The 16272-nt window shown below is 44.7% G+C and overlaps 1 protein-coding gene across 5 annotated transcripts in view; it reads left to right on the top strand.

Moving 5' to 3' along the window:
- The window catches only part of LOC133477455 (protein FAM184A-like), a 38843-nt gene extending 22585 nt beyond the window's left edge, over positions 1 to 16258 (top strand). For 4 of the 5 annotated variants that reach the window (XM_061772244.1, XM_061772233.1, XM_061772252.1 and 1 more), the window contains 12 exons: positions 897 to 1058; positions 1301 to 1422; positions 2470 to 2620; positions 3971 to 4085; positions 8078 to 8175; positions 9162 to 9315; positions 10943 to 11070; positions 11164 to 11348; positions 12874 to 13020; positions 13118 to 13235; positions 13706 to 13810; positions 14113 to 16258. In XM_061772244.1, coding sequence (XP_061628228.1) covers positions 897 to 1058; positions 1301 to 1422; positions 2470 to 2620; positions 3971 to 4085; positions 8078 to 8175; positions 9162 to 9315; positions 10943 to 11070; positions 11164 to 11348; positions 12874 to 13020; positions 13118 to 13235; positions 13706 to 13810; positions 14113 to 14121 — 1494 coding nt within the window. In that variant the 3' untranslated portion in view covers positions 14122 to 16258. Of the gene's footprint in view, positions 1 to 896; positions 1059 to 1300; positions 1423 to 2469; positions 2621 to 3970; positions 4086 to 8077; positions 8176 to 9161; positions 9316 to 10942; positions 11071 to 11163; positions 11349 to 12873; positions 13021 to 13117; positions 13332 to 13705; positions 13811 to 14112 lie in introns of all 5 variants that reach the window. The other variant, XR_009788374.1, reaches the window with a different exon arrangement.
- The last annotated feature ends 14 nt before the right edge of the window (positions 16259 to 16272 follow it).

Here is a 16272-nt window from a genome sequence, read left to right on the forward strand (position 1 = left end):
AAACAAAAGTACAATTAAAACAAAGTAACGTGCAAGAAGAGTGGAAATGCTCTAAAAAGCGCGAGGAAAAAGAAGAGTTTTTAAAAACGGGACTTAAAACATGCACACTTGGGGCTGACGTCACTTCTTCCATTTGTGTGCAACATTCCCGCCCAATGCTGCTTCACCATGTTTGCTTCGGACTCTGCGCTCCACTATTTGACCCGAGTCTGTCGATGTCAGAGCCCGACTGGCTTTATATTCCGTGAGCATTTCAGTAGAACAACAAATACCAGGGCAAACTACTGATTCAACTCCTTCAATTAAGCAAAAGTATCAAAAGTACAGACTCTGAAATGTAATGTAATGTAAGTAAATTTAATTCATTACAAATAATTAATTCAGTATTTTGATTATTTTTTTTTTACATAAAATTGTTAATAATTCATTAAATGTAATTAATAATCACAATAATTATAATTTTTTTTTTTAGTCAATTATATGCTTTAGCCTTTTCAATTATATGCTTTAGCCGACTAAGAAGAAAAAGACTGCCTTTGTTGGCCACGTTGTGAAGTGGCAACTGAAAAAATAGGCCTTAGCGAGGATTTTTCACACCAGAAGCTGGCTTACAAGTCCCGAGACCTCAATCAGTCAGACACTTAAGATCTCAACCGCGCTTGACTCAAACCTTTTCTATTTCCATCTTTTTTTACATTGTGTCATCATCCACAGAAGCTCTCGGAAGTAACAAGCCTATTTTGACTATGTAGGTATTTGTTTTTACCTTTGGAGTCAATGTAAAAAGTAGTAAAACAAATAAGATAAATAAATACTCAAGTCAAGTACAGAACCAGAAAAATCTGCTTGAGTACAGTAAGAAAGTACTTGTACTCAGTTACTTCCCACCACTGCAGGTGTCCCACCTCCAGGAGTTAGTGAGGGAGAGGGACCAGAACGTGAGCTCGGCACAGAACCAGATCACCTGCTTGAAGGAGACACAGGAGAAGCTGAAGATAGAACTGGACGCCACCAGGGCCCGCGTTCGAGAAACCAGCAACCTGCTGACAGACCTGCAGGTGAGCAAGACGTCGTCAGGTGGGAGCCCACCATGCAAGATGCAGGTGAATGTGAAGACGGAGGAGCGGAAGATTTTCAAAAGCAGGAAATGAGGGTTGGCGGACCATTTGTGAGAAAACCACAACGGAGCCGAGACGCCGCTAATACGCGGAGGCGGACAGGAAGGGTGTGCGCACTGCAGAACTGCAGTACGGGAACATTACACGATTTGTTTGCGGGAACACCCATTTTGTGCTTCTAGGAGGAGATTGAGACCCAGAAACAGCAACACGAGGCCCGCGTGATGTCCATCCGAACCGAGGAGAAGCAGAAGACGGACAAGATGGCCGACAACTTGGAGCAAAAATGGAGAGAAGCACTTCGGTAAAAAAAAAAAATAATAATAATGCCTCACTTTCTTCTTCAGAGCCGCTTTAGAGACGTCATTAACTACAGTAGAAACACAAAAATCGGTCTGGATTTCAAGAAATCATATTTTATTTATATACAGCAGCACTTTCTATGCATAGAAATGCAACCCAAAGTGCTTGACAGAAATACAAACACAATTAAAATAGCAGGTAATATATACAAATATACAAAACCCTAACCCTCCCCAAAAATGCAAACACACCCATAGGAACACACACACGGCGCGTATCAATGAAAAGTGTCCCGACGTGGCAAGGCATGAGGATCCTGGAAAGAAAACCTACAGATTGAACGTGTTGTATGAATGGTAACAGCTGGTGCCGTCGAGTGGAAGAACATCGGACTACTATATGGCACTGCCATAGATAGCTGCACCAAGACATTTTCCAAATCAGAGGTGTCACGGGCCACATTGTAGTTATGGTTTCCCGCACAGGGCCATTATGCCTGGGAACGCCTCATATTACATATACACAACAAATTGATGGATACCTAGTTTTCACTAGTTTCACTTTTAGTCCATTTATTTTAAAATGGGGGTTTGTAACAACAAATACTAGCGATTTCTCAATGTTATTCAAATTGAGTACAATTTTCTATTTTCTCTTTTAGCAAGAAACATTAAATCAACGTAGATGGTTTTTCTTTCGCGGGCCACATAAAAGGATGTGGCGGGCCGGATCTGGCCCCCGGGCCTTGAGTTTGATATCTGTGTGCTAACACGCATGTTTTTTGGGATGTGGGAGGAAACCGGGGTGCCCGGAGAAAAGCCACGGGCAGAACATGCAAACTCCACACAGGCGGGGCCGGGATTTGACCCCCGGTCCTCGAAACAGTGAGGCAGATGTGCTAACCGGTCGCCCACCGTGTTCTAAGTAAATTAAGTCCAATTGGATCAATTCTAATGTGCCGCCTAGTGTTTGGGAATCAGTGCATTAGGGAGAGCAACACAATGTCCTTGTACGCTACATCTTCAAAAAGAATGTGCTCCCTCTTTAGTGAAGAAGTGCATCTTCTGAGGGAGGAGCTGAGCGAGGAATACGACGCCGACAAGCAGGCGGCGCTGACTCAGCTCTCCCAGCAGAAGGAGCTGGAAATGATGGCCGCCAGGGAGAGCTGGCAGAGGAAGGTGGAGGACCTGCTCGAACAGGTAAAACCCAAAGATGTCACGCTCGCAAAATGGAGTCTGGGTGCAGCTGCGCTCACGGTGGCATGGAACGCTTAACAATCGTGTTCAAGAGCAAAAGGATGGAATTTGATTTTATGCCGACACTTACCACTGTTCTATTTTCTTTAAAAAAAAAATAAAAAAAAAAAAGGATTGATTTGGCTAATTTGTACTAAAGAAAACCATGAAAAAATTACATTTGGTGTCGATTCCAAACATTTCAAAGTGTCAAATGTGTAGGAACTGGCTTTGTGTTTTCCAAATGTAGGCTGTTGTTTGTATTTCTGCACATTATGCTGTGAAATTCCAAACACCAAATTCAAATCTCCACGCGCATGCAAATGAAGGTCAAATTACGATTAGTCAATCAACATCTGTTCGGGCCACCTGACCTTTAACCTCCCCCACGTTGATTGATCAGCTCACGCACGCACGCGTAGACGTCTCTGTGGATGTGATTAACAGCAATGCTGGAAACAACTTTTGCCATATATATATATATAGATATATATATAGATATATATTTTTGTTTGTTTTTTGCCATGAACGCCAGCTCCGATTTGTTTTTTGTTTTTTCTCCCCCAATGTTCTTTGCCCGCAGCAGTGCAAAAAGCAGCATAATTTCACCCCAAAGAATGACTATATGTGTTTACATACAACACACGGGCATCATATTATCAGTAATGGCAAGAAAAGCGTTTGTTCTGGAAGCTGGCCTGCTGGATCATCGATCGTCGATCATCAATTAATTTGTTTCTGTGGAAACATCAGTTGTTATAAAAAAATATATCAATTTCTTTAGGCTCCTGCATGTTTTGGTTTGAAATATTTTGCACTAGACCACATTACAGTACCACAACAACAACAAAATTTATGAAGAAATGGCAAATTACCGACAATAAAATTATTTGTAAAAATCTGCAATCGGTGAACCGTGATATAGTGGGTATAGTGAGTGTAATATTTTAGGGACAAATTAAATTAATGTGTATAATTTTCTGCGGCCCCTCAACCGATCTCCAACGTGGTCGGGATTCAGCGCAGTGGCGCAACTCGAGCCGAGTCGCGTCGGTTCGATGTCGATGTTGCGGCTCCATCTGCAGAACGGCTTAGCCGCCGACCTGTTTGGCCTGGAACAGCAAACAGATAAATTCTTAATCTTACTTTTATTTGAATCCTACTTTTAATTAGTTTCCCAACACAAAACCAAAACACGAGCAAACAGCATTGGAAACATGGCCTCTTTTACTTTCACGAGGTAATAAAAATCAACGCACATATGACGATTTGTCTCCCAGCGTTCACATGCATCGAAATCCTGGTGCGTTGCAGATCTCGCTGTTGAAGCAGTCTCTGGAGCTGCAGCTGTCTCAGTCGCAGGCGGCCCTTCAGCAGCTGCAGTCTCAGTTCGGCCAGGAGAGGGAGCTGCTCGGCCAGCAGCTCAAAGGTACGACGGCCTGCGCCGCAAGTGGAAGATCGAAGCGCATTCTGACCGCAACACACTGCTAAACGCCTCGTGTTTAAACACCAACTTTTGACTGTTCATCACTGGATTGTTTTTTCCTCACGATAGCGCAGTGGGCCAGTGGTTAGCAACAAAAAAAAAAAAACAGGTACTTACTGTAATTTTCTCAGTTTGTGCTTCGTAGGAATTGGCTATAGTTCACACACAAACATGAACTCGTTGCGTGCTGAGCCCATTTACCTCATTTGCTAACCAAGGCCCATATTTTGCATTCGGAAAATCACAACACCAAACAAAACGTCACAAAAAAATATAGATACTGAAATATTGATGTTCTTGTCTCAATTTACTCACAGTTGCACTCAGTTTGAAATCTGAACATGTTGAGATGAACACAAATCTATCATTTTGTTTTCTCGAACGGCAGCGGGTGGATGCACAGATTGAAGTGAACTCAAGTGAAAGAGCATTTAATTGTTCTGCCTGTCACTATACATCACTGGCTTAGATAGATGATGCATGATCTGGAGTGATTAAAGAAGAATTTGCTGATCATTGATGTGAAATTTGATCATCTGCCGCGGCGCACCTGATGATCTCTCACGGCACAGCGGTTGGGAAAGATGTCTTCAAATGTGGAGGCCTCACCGCATGTTTCGAAACAGTTCCCTGCGCAGTATGAAAGATGACGGCGGCTTTAAGACGCCTGGCGGTGTGCGAGCACACCTCCACAAGTATGTTCTGTGGGGCATCGCGACTTTTGCGTCCCACCCAGTCTGCCTCGGTTCTTGCCGTTTTGCTGCATTTCTCCGTGGTCGACCCTTTTATTTAGTTTCAAACTCCAGTTTCACTGCTAATGTAACACACACTCATCTACATTATATTGCCAAAGGCTTTTGCTCACCTGCCTTGACTCCCCTACAGTATGAATTTAAGTGCCATCCCATTCCTAATCCATAGTGTTCAAGCTGACGTCAGTCCACCCTTTGCAGCTATAACGGCTTCAAGTTTTCTGGGAAGGCTGTCCACAAGGTTTAGGAGTGTGTTTATGGGAATTTATGCCCATTCTTCCAGAAACGCATTTGTGAGGTCACACACTGGTGTTGGACGAGAAGGCCCGGCTCTCAGTCTGCGCTCTAATTCATCCCAAAGGGGTTCTGTCGGGTTGAGGTCAGGACTTTGGCTCCATCCCCCTTCATGTCATCTAACACTAAAAGTCTGTGTATCTCAAGCCCAAACAATCAATTAAAACCATGCCAGGAATCAGCCCCCCACCCCTATTCTGACCCTACCGGCCTCTCTTTCTGGACACCCTTACGCCATCGACGTACTACCACCCGCCTGCCGTCTCTGTCTCCTCCATTCGTTCATTTGCCATACCGCTTATCCTCACCAGGGACACGGGTATGCTGGAGCCTATCCCAGCTAACTGCGGGCGAGACGCGGGGCGCACCCTGAACTGGTCGCGAGCCAGTCACAGGGCACATAGAAACAAACAACCATTCACACTCACATTCACACCTACGGGCAATTTAGAGTATTCAATTAACCTACCACGCATGTGGGAGGAAACCGGAGTACCCAGAGAGAACCCACGCCGGCACGGGGAGAACATGCAAACTCCACACAGGCGAGGCCGGCTTTGAACCCGCAACCTCACAACTGTGAGGCAGATGTGCTCACCGGTTGCCCACCGTGCCCACTAAAAGCTAGAGCCAGAAATTTGTCGGGGCCTCTTCATCTTCCGTGCCGCCCCGTCTTCTCCGTCATGTGGCAATTTCATCCAAGTCGGAACCACTTTCAGTTTGATTTCATCAACATAAGGCCACTCACTAACAGGGCACTGCTAGTCCATGAACTTATTTTAGAGCATAATATTGACATATGGGACCATGTGATGTGAGACGTGGCTGGAGCCCCGTGACGAGGTGCCACTTAATATGGCTTTCCCTGCCAGCGACACCAACTCACACATAGCAAGAAGTAAGGTGAGGGTCTCGGCTTCATCTTCAATTCATCGCTCAACATTTGCCCTCATCTAAATATTGCACTCTCTTCTTGCGAGTTCATTATTATGAGTCCCACCACTCAGGGCTGCCTTCCCTTTTTACTTAATCTTACTCTATCGCCCTCCGGGCCCAGATTCAGCTTTTTTGGAGGACTTTTCCAGTTTTCTCTCAACCGGGACAGATAACATCCAGCATTCCTCGAAGGAGACTTCACCGTTCATGTTCTTTCTCCATCCGATCCACCGGCCACAGCTTCCCTGTCCCTCATCGACACTTGGATTTAAGCATCTGATCCATGAACAGACACGCTGCCGCGGAAACAGGCTTTTTTGAGCCAGTCCTTACTCGTGGTGTCGACATTGAAGTCCTCCCTTATCCGCCAATACTTCCTGATCACTACCTTATTCAAGTCCAAGTCACACTGCCTCAGCTAGACCTAATGACAACATACACCTACACCGCCCGACACATTGATAATTCTCCATCTACTAAACTCGCTCTCATCGACCAAAGCAACTCACTCGATACCTTCACAGACACCTTTAATTCGATACTGTTCGATTCTTTCAACTCCATTGCTTCCCTCCAGACCAAAACCTCTCACAGGAGGAAACAATCGCCCTGGTCCAACACAGAAACCCGCTCTCAAAAATGGTTATGTAGAAGGTTAGCACTTCAAACGCTGATGCGGCTGGCGCAGAGCGGCACAGCCGCCCGGTCTTATACAGAGCGATGCTGTCAAGGGCCAGGACCTTCTATTACTCATCTCTCATCAACAACGATAATCAAAATCCCAGGTTCCTTTTTGATGCTGTCGCAAAGCTTACACGCAAACCCACTCGTATAACAAATGGAAATCAGAATTCATATAATCGTGTCCGTACCCACGCCACCAATGCCATACCGACACGACATTGAGACCATCGCTCCCTCTTCTTCACAAGTGAATGTCGTCTCCATGGAAACCATTTCACGTCTAAAGGCCTCTTTATGCTCGCACGGGCAACAGCGCCCGCATTGCGTCACGTGACCGACACATTGGGCCGCGCGGCCCCTATGCGACACTTGATGTGCACAAGGCACAAACTGTCGCAGTGTGGAGATCATCTCTCATGATTGGCCCGTTTTAGTCACATGCTGTGATAACGTACTCAGCTTTCCCCTCGGTTCCACATATCACCTACGCCGCCGCCTTGATCGATTTTGCAATATAATTAAACGCATCATCTGGTCATCTAGGTCCATTTGTTCTAGCAGGCACTGTTTCCACGGTCGCCATTGTCGTTGCTTTGTTCCTTGTTCCGGAACGTAAAAACGGCTACCAGAATTGGGCATAAAATCCAGAGGTAACACCACCCTGTGGTGTCCCAGCCAACACCAGCCTTGGAGTAGAACAGAACCCTACTCCGTGCATTTGTTTCTTCTAGTCTCCGCTACCGCAATGTTTTTCTTTCCGGGCTATCTCTATGCGCAACGAATAAACTAGAACTTGGGCAAAATAGTGCTGCCAGAATACTCGACTCGCACCAAAAGATTTGATCACATCACCCCTGTCCTTCCGTCCCTGCAAAGGTAGCCAATCCTTTTCAGGCCAGAACAGACTTCAAGGTCCTACTGTTGGCCTACAAATGCCTTCGTGGCCCAGCGCCCTCCCGTCTCTCAGACCTAATGAGCCCTTAGTGTCCCGCCGGTCCCATCGCTCACAAGACGCTAGCTACCTCGCTTTCCCACGTATTCGTTAAAAAAAAAATAGGGAATCGGGGCGTTCTCTTATTGCGCTCCTTCCCTCTGGAATCAACTTCCGCCGAGTGTTACAAATGCTCCTTCAATCCAGCTGTTTAAAAGGAGACTTACACTTACACAATCTTCTGGCTAGGGTGCCTCTGATCTGCTGATTGTTGACGTCAGCTGTCATGCTTCGTGTATGAACTTGTGACTGCTTTACGCCGTGCTTCTGTTGTCCAGAGATGCAGAGAGAACATCAGAGGAGAGAACATCGGCTCCAAGAGGCCCACTGCTGCGCGCTGAGCACCATGGAGGAGGCTCGGCAGCACCAGATCCGGGTACAATACAAACGGGGCAAACGGCACTGTGCAAAAAGGCTTAGGTCAAAAGATTATTATTATTTTTTTTTTACGTAGTTCCCCGCAGTCATTTAAACGTAGTAAAGTGGCAAATTGTAGGCCTGATGCAAATATACTAAACCAATTAAAGAGAGATGCAAGCAGTGATGAATGGTTGGGCCCTTAAGGACCCTTAACAACTTACTTTCTAGGTGGCGCTACTGAGTGACTTTTGGCGGTGTTGTATTTGGAATCCCTGAGTTTTGGGTTCCCAGAAAGGCGATCATTGGCCGCTGGAATAATAATAAACATCTGGATAATGGGGTAGAAACAGGAGTTTGTTTTGCGCGAACTGAAACGTACAAATACTGAAGCACAACATTAGCTGAAGTGTTTTCCTCTCGAGAGGAAATTATGGTGTCGGGCAGTTGCTTTGCCAAGGCCGAGCCGTGATAATCAATTTGTCCTAAAGCACACGAAAGAATTTCTTTGTGGAAAGCCGGAGAAAGAGTTACGAGCCTGTGAGGAAATGACTTTGAAAACAGTTTGACTTCTTTCATTCTCCTCATTTCCCTGCTAAATGGTTCCCAAAAATTGAAGGAGCCCAATGACTCGTATGTGCTACGATGATACATTTCTGGCACAAACATTTCACGCTCAATGAATAATGAATGATGTGTCGATTGCCCCGTTGGACGAAACGATTTGAGGGGCCCTTCGCTGCGATGTTTTGATTTGAATTTATTTCGTTCATGAAGGCTGAGATGGATGGAAACGAGGTGTTGTAAAAATGTTTTGTGGTTTTGATGAACATTTTCTTAATCTTGTGTGCTGCCACTCTTTGCCACTTTGCTGCTATAAAACAAGATTTTCCATTTTACCAGACTGATTAAGACCTATCCTATTCTATTCTATTCTATTCTATTCTATGTTTTTCGGTTCCTTTCCACCTTCAGCCTTGACATCTTCTTCCTGTCACCGGCCAGGCCCTGGAGGAACGTCTGAAGCAGGAGCACAGAGAGGAGGTTCACGCTCTCAAGGAGGCCCACAGGAGGACCTTGGACATCCTCAGACAGCAGTCAGACCAGGAACTGCAGACGCTGCGATTTGAACTTGAAGATGAGGGCAAAGCCAAGCTCGGTAAGTGCGTTCAAACACTTTTGTTTGTTTGGGTGGAACTTCCGCTCTGCAAATTCGGATGGTGGAAAAAAGGATAATCCTTTATGAAATTTGTTTTGCATAATCCAACGTTTTAATGTCAAACCAAGTTTTAGCAGTTTGAATTTAACATGAATATATCATGAATATATCACAGTTCACCCAGCGTACCGCAAGCCTGTTAAAAATAGTGATCGTCCTGAAAGGTTTTTACAGTACACAGTGGTGGCTTGAGATCCAAGTTTAATTAGTTCTAGTACCACACTTGTAAGTCAAAACACTTCTATTGTCAAATCATCGTTCCCCTTTGAAATGAATGAAATGTTAATAATCCGTTCCAGCCGCCCCCAAAAATATGTACCCTATTTTTCTTATTGAAAACCATGGTGTTTATTTTTAATAAGATAAATAGCACTCTGGAATATTGTGTTTTATAAAAACTTAGTCACGGCGTAACTAAAATGTTAAGAAATGAACCTTTTTCGCTACATTTTTGCTTCAATTTAATGGACATTATGCTGCTCTTTCTGGTGTGTGCGCCTTGGCCACCTGGGGGCAGTATAACATAGACATGGATGTACACGGAGACGGTCACAGCTGCTCAGTAAGCTGCAGTAATGATTCGTTCTTCGCTGAGGATAAAGAATATATGCCTGTGAGTATTGTTAAATGATCTGTCGGCATGTGTTCGCATAGCAAAGGAAGGATTGAAGGATTATAACATTGCAACACTGATACTATTCGTTAGCCCATCTATGATGTTTTGCATTGTTTTTTAGCATGAAGCTAAGTGAACTTCATGAAGAAAAGGTTATGTGGTTGTTTTAAATGCACAATGTGCTATTCAGTTTGACAGTAAATTCAATTTCAAGGGGGCGAGACAATCAACAACTTAAAGCCTTTGTGTTTTTGTTTTTTTTTGTTTTTGTGTGAAGACTTTTCCACTCCCTTTCACTATGTATTTGAACAACGTATGCGGTGTTTGTTCATTTTTTTTTATATCTATGTTTTGTGTCACATTCTCTAATTTAGCTTTGCAATTAATTAAAAATGATAAACATGATTATTATATGTTGTCAATTTCTGTGTTGAGCAAGCATTTACGATGATACCAACTTATAGGATAAAGCTTAAGAAAGTTATTAAAGTTTTGGAGACATATATCTAGAATGCAGCTGGCGGGCACGCGCTCGTCATTTACAATCAATTCTGATTTACTAACATATGCACGTCGGCGCGAGGAAAATGAAGAAAACTTGCCGATTTTGCACATATGCTCAATATTTCGATGCATTCAGTAGTGAACACTGAAACATGAGCTGCTGTTGGCTACAGCTCACGCCCGGACCCTCCCACGCAGACTTGCTCCAGCTTGCCGTATGTATCGCACGGCTCCTCCCCAGGCCCCACCTCTTAAAGGCATATATCGAATGATAGTAATGACTATAATATATATCGCCGGTGATGTATGTTAGTGGATATCACATCCTGCAGTTTGGAACAGGAATTTGGGCTCTCTCTCTGGATTTCCTGTCGACCGCGACGGTAGTCCTTGGCGTTGATTCGAAAAGTGAAGGTTTGCGCTTGACGACCGTTCCCCTTGTGGCAGCATCCCTCCGTGCCGAGCTGAACCACCTCCACGCGACAGCTATCGAGCATCTGAAGCAGATCCACCTGAAAGAAAACTCCACCGCCAAACGGGAGCTGGAGAAGGCCGTGGAGCATAGCCGCCAACAGGTAACTGGGAACGGATTATTATGACTCCTTCTTAGGCTCTTTGCAACTTTTCCAAAGTGCAACAGGACTCAACCCGTCCTTTGCGTTGTGCAGGAACAAGAGCTGCTGGTTCGTATCTCGGACTTGCAGGCAGAGGTGTGTTCCCGTAGCAACCGTATCACAGACCTGGATCACGAGATCCACTCTTTGAATGAGACCATCGACACCCTGACGCGAGAACTGGAGTTGAAGGGCAAAGAGGTGCTTCGGGTCCGCAGTGAAGCCAATCATCAGATCAGGTATTGCGTCCGGATTCTCCCAAAAGGCTTTTTTAAGATCTGTCAACTGACAGCGCACAGAGGAATACGTTCCAGGCTGAAATATTTATCAGCTGGAGAAATTAGTCGGAAAATGACATCATTGGGTAAATTGGAGGTTGCTGTAAGTGCAACACGATGTTTGCGTAGAAAAGGAACTTTCCCAACACTGCCACTCGGTACATTATGGCTGCATTTTGAGGAAAATTGAACTCAAGAGGTTGAGGCTATCAAAGAGAGAACGAGCTGGTTGCAGCTGGTAATATTCTCTTTTGTTCGCGTTCTAATGTTGCAGTAATTCATACAATGATTTGTATAAGATAAGGATAGCAGATCAAAGAAAACAAATCTAAGTTGTAAAAAGAATCCAACATATTTCGTTAACTGATGATGAATGTGGTATTTGTAATTGAGGGATTTGTCTAGGTACAGGGGTGTCAAACTCATTTTTTTTGTTGCAGGCCACATTGTTGGTACGGATTCCATTTACCTAATAATAACCGTAGAAATGTTTCATCGCCTGATGATAGTATTATATATATATATATACACGACAAAATGATGGATAACTACTTTTCAAATCAGAAGTCAAGGATAACGGTTTGTTCAACTATTGTTCAAGTTACTGTCAAAAGCTGTTTGGTAACACAACAAATGCTTGCAATATCTCAACGTTATTATTTATTATGATGTGAAATTTTGGTATAGATTTGAGCAAGAAGTTGACGCAAATGATGTGGCCACATCAAATGATGTGGCGGAACCGGAAGTGGCACCCCGGGCTGCGAGTTTGACACAGCCACTGTTCGGTTTGATTATATCCACTTGATACTCTTTTCATCGGAGAGGTGTTGCTTCAGGATGAAAACGCATCTTTGATTAGATTTCGTTTGTGTCTTTGTGTTAATGTTGTCTGAGACACACGCTTGAGACGCTCATTGATATTCTCGCCAAAATACTTTGCCTACAACCCCCAAAATTGTGAATATCCAAAGTCATTTAGCATGCGATCGCCAGCACTTGCTGAAATTGCCATCATCCGGTGAGTTTCCGTTCGGAACTGTGACGATTGCCACAACAAACAATGGCGCCATCTCATTTTCCAGGTCACACTGAGCACAAGCGCATCGTGAGATTTATTTCAAACTAAGAGTGAGTCATGTCCATATAGTTTTTAGATGCACCCGAATCCTATAAAGGTGATTTTCGACGCCGAAGACACTTTTTCAGTCAGATTTGCGCTGTAACAACCACGGGGAACATTTTACTCCTTCTCAATACTTCAAATAAACACTAAGGTAATGTAGATAAGGTGTATGAAAACTCGCCCCATAAGAAGCCGTCCTGGTCCAGAAGAGAAGTTGAGGAACAAAAATGTAGAAGTTTGTAGACGTTACGCTTGTCAACTCCTCCCTATCTAGCTTGAGACAGATCCACTGTTTTTGGGTTAGAGTGGAATATAATCAAATGTGCACGTAAATGCTACGTGTGGTTTTGTGTTGCGCAGGGCTCATGAACAAGACTTTGCCAAGAGGCAAGAGAGGGAGCTGGGAGAGCTCAGTGTGGTCCATCACAGGGAGACGCACATCATGTTGGCAGACTTCAACAAGGCTCAGGAGGTTCTCAAAGACAAGATCACTGCTTTGCAAATCATGTAAGAACCAGAAAGAAGAACTGCCCGCTTCGTGCCCCTTCCTCTCATCACATTTTTGTCTCCTGCCTCATGGATGTTCCGTTCCGTCCTGGTCCAGACTGGAAGGCACAGAAGAGAAGTTGAGGAATAGAGAGAGCCGACCTGAAGATCTGCATCTCATCGCGGAGCTCCGTGAGATGGTCTCAGAGAGGGAGGCTTTGGTCAAAAAGCTGGTGGTGCGTAAATCCTAAATCCTGCCGCACCACTCGTCAGTAGCACTGCCTTGCTCGTTTCCCACATCCTGTCCTGTCCTCTCTCAACTCGTTCTCTTGGTTAGTCAGTCTCACTATTGTTCTGCTGTGGCTCACACCCCCTATTCCCCTTGTCTCTCCCCTAAAGCCCTTTTCTGCCTGCATTTTCAATCAACACCAGAATAATAACAAAATGACAAAATAAGCAGTTGCACAGCAAAACTGTTCCAGCACAAAAGGCGCACAGATCCACCGTTCTGCGTGGCCATGCAGCTGAACAGGACAGCTTAAAAGAACAACAACAACTAAATACATGAAAATATTGGCTGTATGAACCTCTTCAACATACAGTAGTACAAAGTAGCACCGTGCATTATGTATATTTTAGTCCCAGTAATATGCGCGTTCATGAATTTTTCTGTTTGTGTTTTTTTTGTTGTTTTTTTTTGAAACAGGATGACAAAAAGTTTTACCAGTTGGACTTGGTCAACAGAGAGACGGGCTTCGGCAAAGTCTTCAACTCCAGCGCCAATGTCGGGGTCATCAACCCTCTTATCAAGGTCAGTGGCGGTCCGGCATGAACGGCGAGCGCCGGATTGTGCGCCGCCGAGTCCATCTGCATGTTTGTATACGCGTAGCTTGTGACCAGAATGTATGCAAGGTAGATCCCTCGCTCGGTACGTCACTGCCTAAATGAATGCAAATGTGCGGTCCCGTCCCGCTCCATGGAACGTAAGGCCTCGTGTACCACTGCCCGCCGCCCATTTGAAGGCGTGCGCATGTCCGCGTTCGCGATGTTGATCAAAGTGGCACGCTCACCGGCCGCAGTCTTTTTAACAAATCTTTTTATTTCCTCCCGCAGCCTTCATGAGGCCAAGACGGCGCCGTCGCGGCACAAAGCGACGGAAACAGGAAAAAGCAAAGATTCCGCTGCAAAATAAGAGGAGCTGTTCGCTCACTACTTTTCGTGATGGGCAAAAGCAATTTTGTTTAACAGGGATGCAATGGGACGCACAGCTAAATTTGGACAAGAATTCAATTCAGAGTAGCAGAATTGTAACTGCGGTTTTCCTTGTCACAAAAGTGCAAGGTACAGGACCAGCTCGACCATTATGAATATTTCTCTTCCTTCTCTTGTTACAAATTGATGGAGATGGTGCGTTTGATGTAAACCAGGCAGGAATGTTTTGAGCGACTGCGGTGGCCGTGGCCTCCTTTGACCACTTTTAGCTTGCCGTCTCAATGCATTGACTGTGCACTTTTGCTGCGAGCTCTGAGCTCGCCGTGAAGCACCTCAGCCGCCCGGGGACGACAAAGCGGCTTTTGACTGTTTTCGATGCTCCGTCATCAGACCGGAGACATCTCGAGAAGCCGTTCGTGTTCATTTTATTTCTCTGGTGACACTCGTTTGCTATGCGTCTCTGTCTGCACTCCAGACCGTTAGCGCATGCGGAAACAGAAACAGAAACGCTCGCTCACTTGAATTGTCTGTCGTCTTCTTTTGGTTTTGCATTGTTCGCGTGAATCTTTATTTGTCAATTGTGAAAGTCCATTCTGTCCATAGTTTTTCCAAGTGCACGATCATCTGGCTCGACAAATTGTTTCATTGTTATTAGGGGAAGAAAAGTGAGTCACGAAGAAAGAACGATGGTGCTGAAATGAACACCGTTTGTAGTGTTCCTTCATCGTTGTGCGTACAAACGATCACACGGTGGCAGTGTGAGTTTCGGGGTGCCGATTTGTGGTCCATTTTCAGATTGCAGGAAGCCCATTGCCATCATTGCCATCATTGCCATCATTGCCCAGATTGGTCGCGCTCCTCCTCTCACCCAATGTCATCGTATCAAGTTTTCGTGTTTTATGTTGCACTTGTTTTGCCAGCACCAGCAACTACAACCTCATCTTCTATCTTTTTGCACGTTCAAAAGTAAATCACTGTACCTTTGAAGAGTGCGCTAGCTTGGTTGACGCATTGAAAACTTGACTACATTTGTTTGTTTAATTCTTAAAGGACAGAAATAGATATTCATTGTAGCCCTATTTCTGACAGTGTACAACTTCCAAGTGGCAGATTTGTTTTGCTTTCTTCTCTAGCACAGTAGCATCAAAGCTTCGAAGGATGTGGAAGGCTTCTTCTAAGCTAGCAAACTAAAAAAAGAAATAAATAAAAAATGGATGTGAGAATGTATCTTTCCGGATGCCACGGCGTCGTTTCGGACGTGAGCGAGTGTCATCGTCAATCTCTTCTTTTAGTCTGAAGAACAAATATACCGACGATTGTACTGTATTGTTTGGTACAGCCCGGCACCGAAGCACAGTCGGTTCGTTCCATTTTGCACACTGTGATGACTTTCGAGCTTCGGTTCCTCTGTAATTCCTTTTCATTTCCATGTGGATGGAAGGTTAAACACTTGTCGACTTGGTTCATCGCAAGAAGCACTTCCGACATTTTTGTACATCTAACTCTATGTGCTTGAATGTTTTCAAATGTTCACAAACTCCAAACATATGAGGAAGTTAGGAAAGATGATCTGAATGGACTTTTATGCCATTTGTTTTCCAAAGGTTGCTTTTGCCCGATTTCATTTGCGTTATGCGGAGTGCTGACAGGATCCGTCATCGTCTTCCGGCCGACATCGACGACCTCGAAAATTCCTTCACTTGATTTAGCGGTGAGCATCCGACCGCTGATCAGGAGCGACCCCTGCCGCCGGTTTGTCGCCAGGCAACCACAAACTTTGATTTGCGTGCTGTGAGCAATGAACGTCTGCTTCGATTCACTTTCGACTCCCTGTTGTCAAACTGCACAAATGTGGTGATTTTAGTCACTGTCGCTATGAAAGCTGACGTTGGCGCTGACACGTCCGCCCAAGTTTGCATGTGGAGCCCAGTTGAAAGTGGATCTACCTTGTGACTTACTTTTGGTTGTCTTGACGTCAATGTCTAACAATGTTTATATCGATATCATTTCTGTTGTATGTTATCAAACAGTAAAAGTATCGTTGTGAGCTTCGTTGTATTG

This window comes from Phyllopteryx taeniolatus, chromosome 1 (genome assembly GCF_024500385.1).
Source record: "Phyllopteryx taeniolatus isolate TA_2022b chromosome 1, UOR_Ptae_1.2, whole genome shotgun sequence".
Classification (NCBI taxonomy): Eukaryota; Metazoa; Chordata; class Actinopteri; order Syngnathiformes; family Syngnathidae; genus Phyllopteryx; species Phyllopteryx taeniolatus.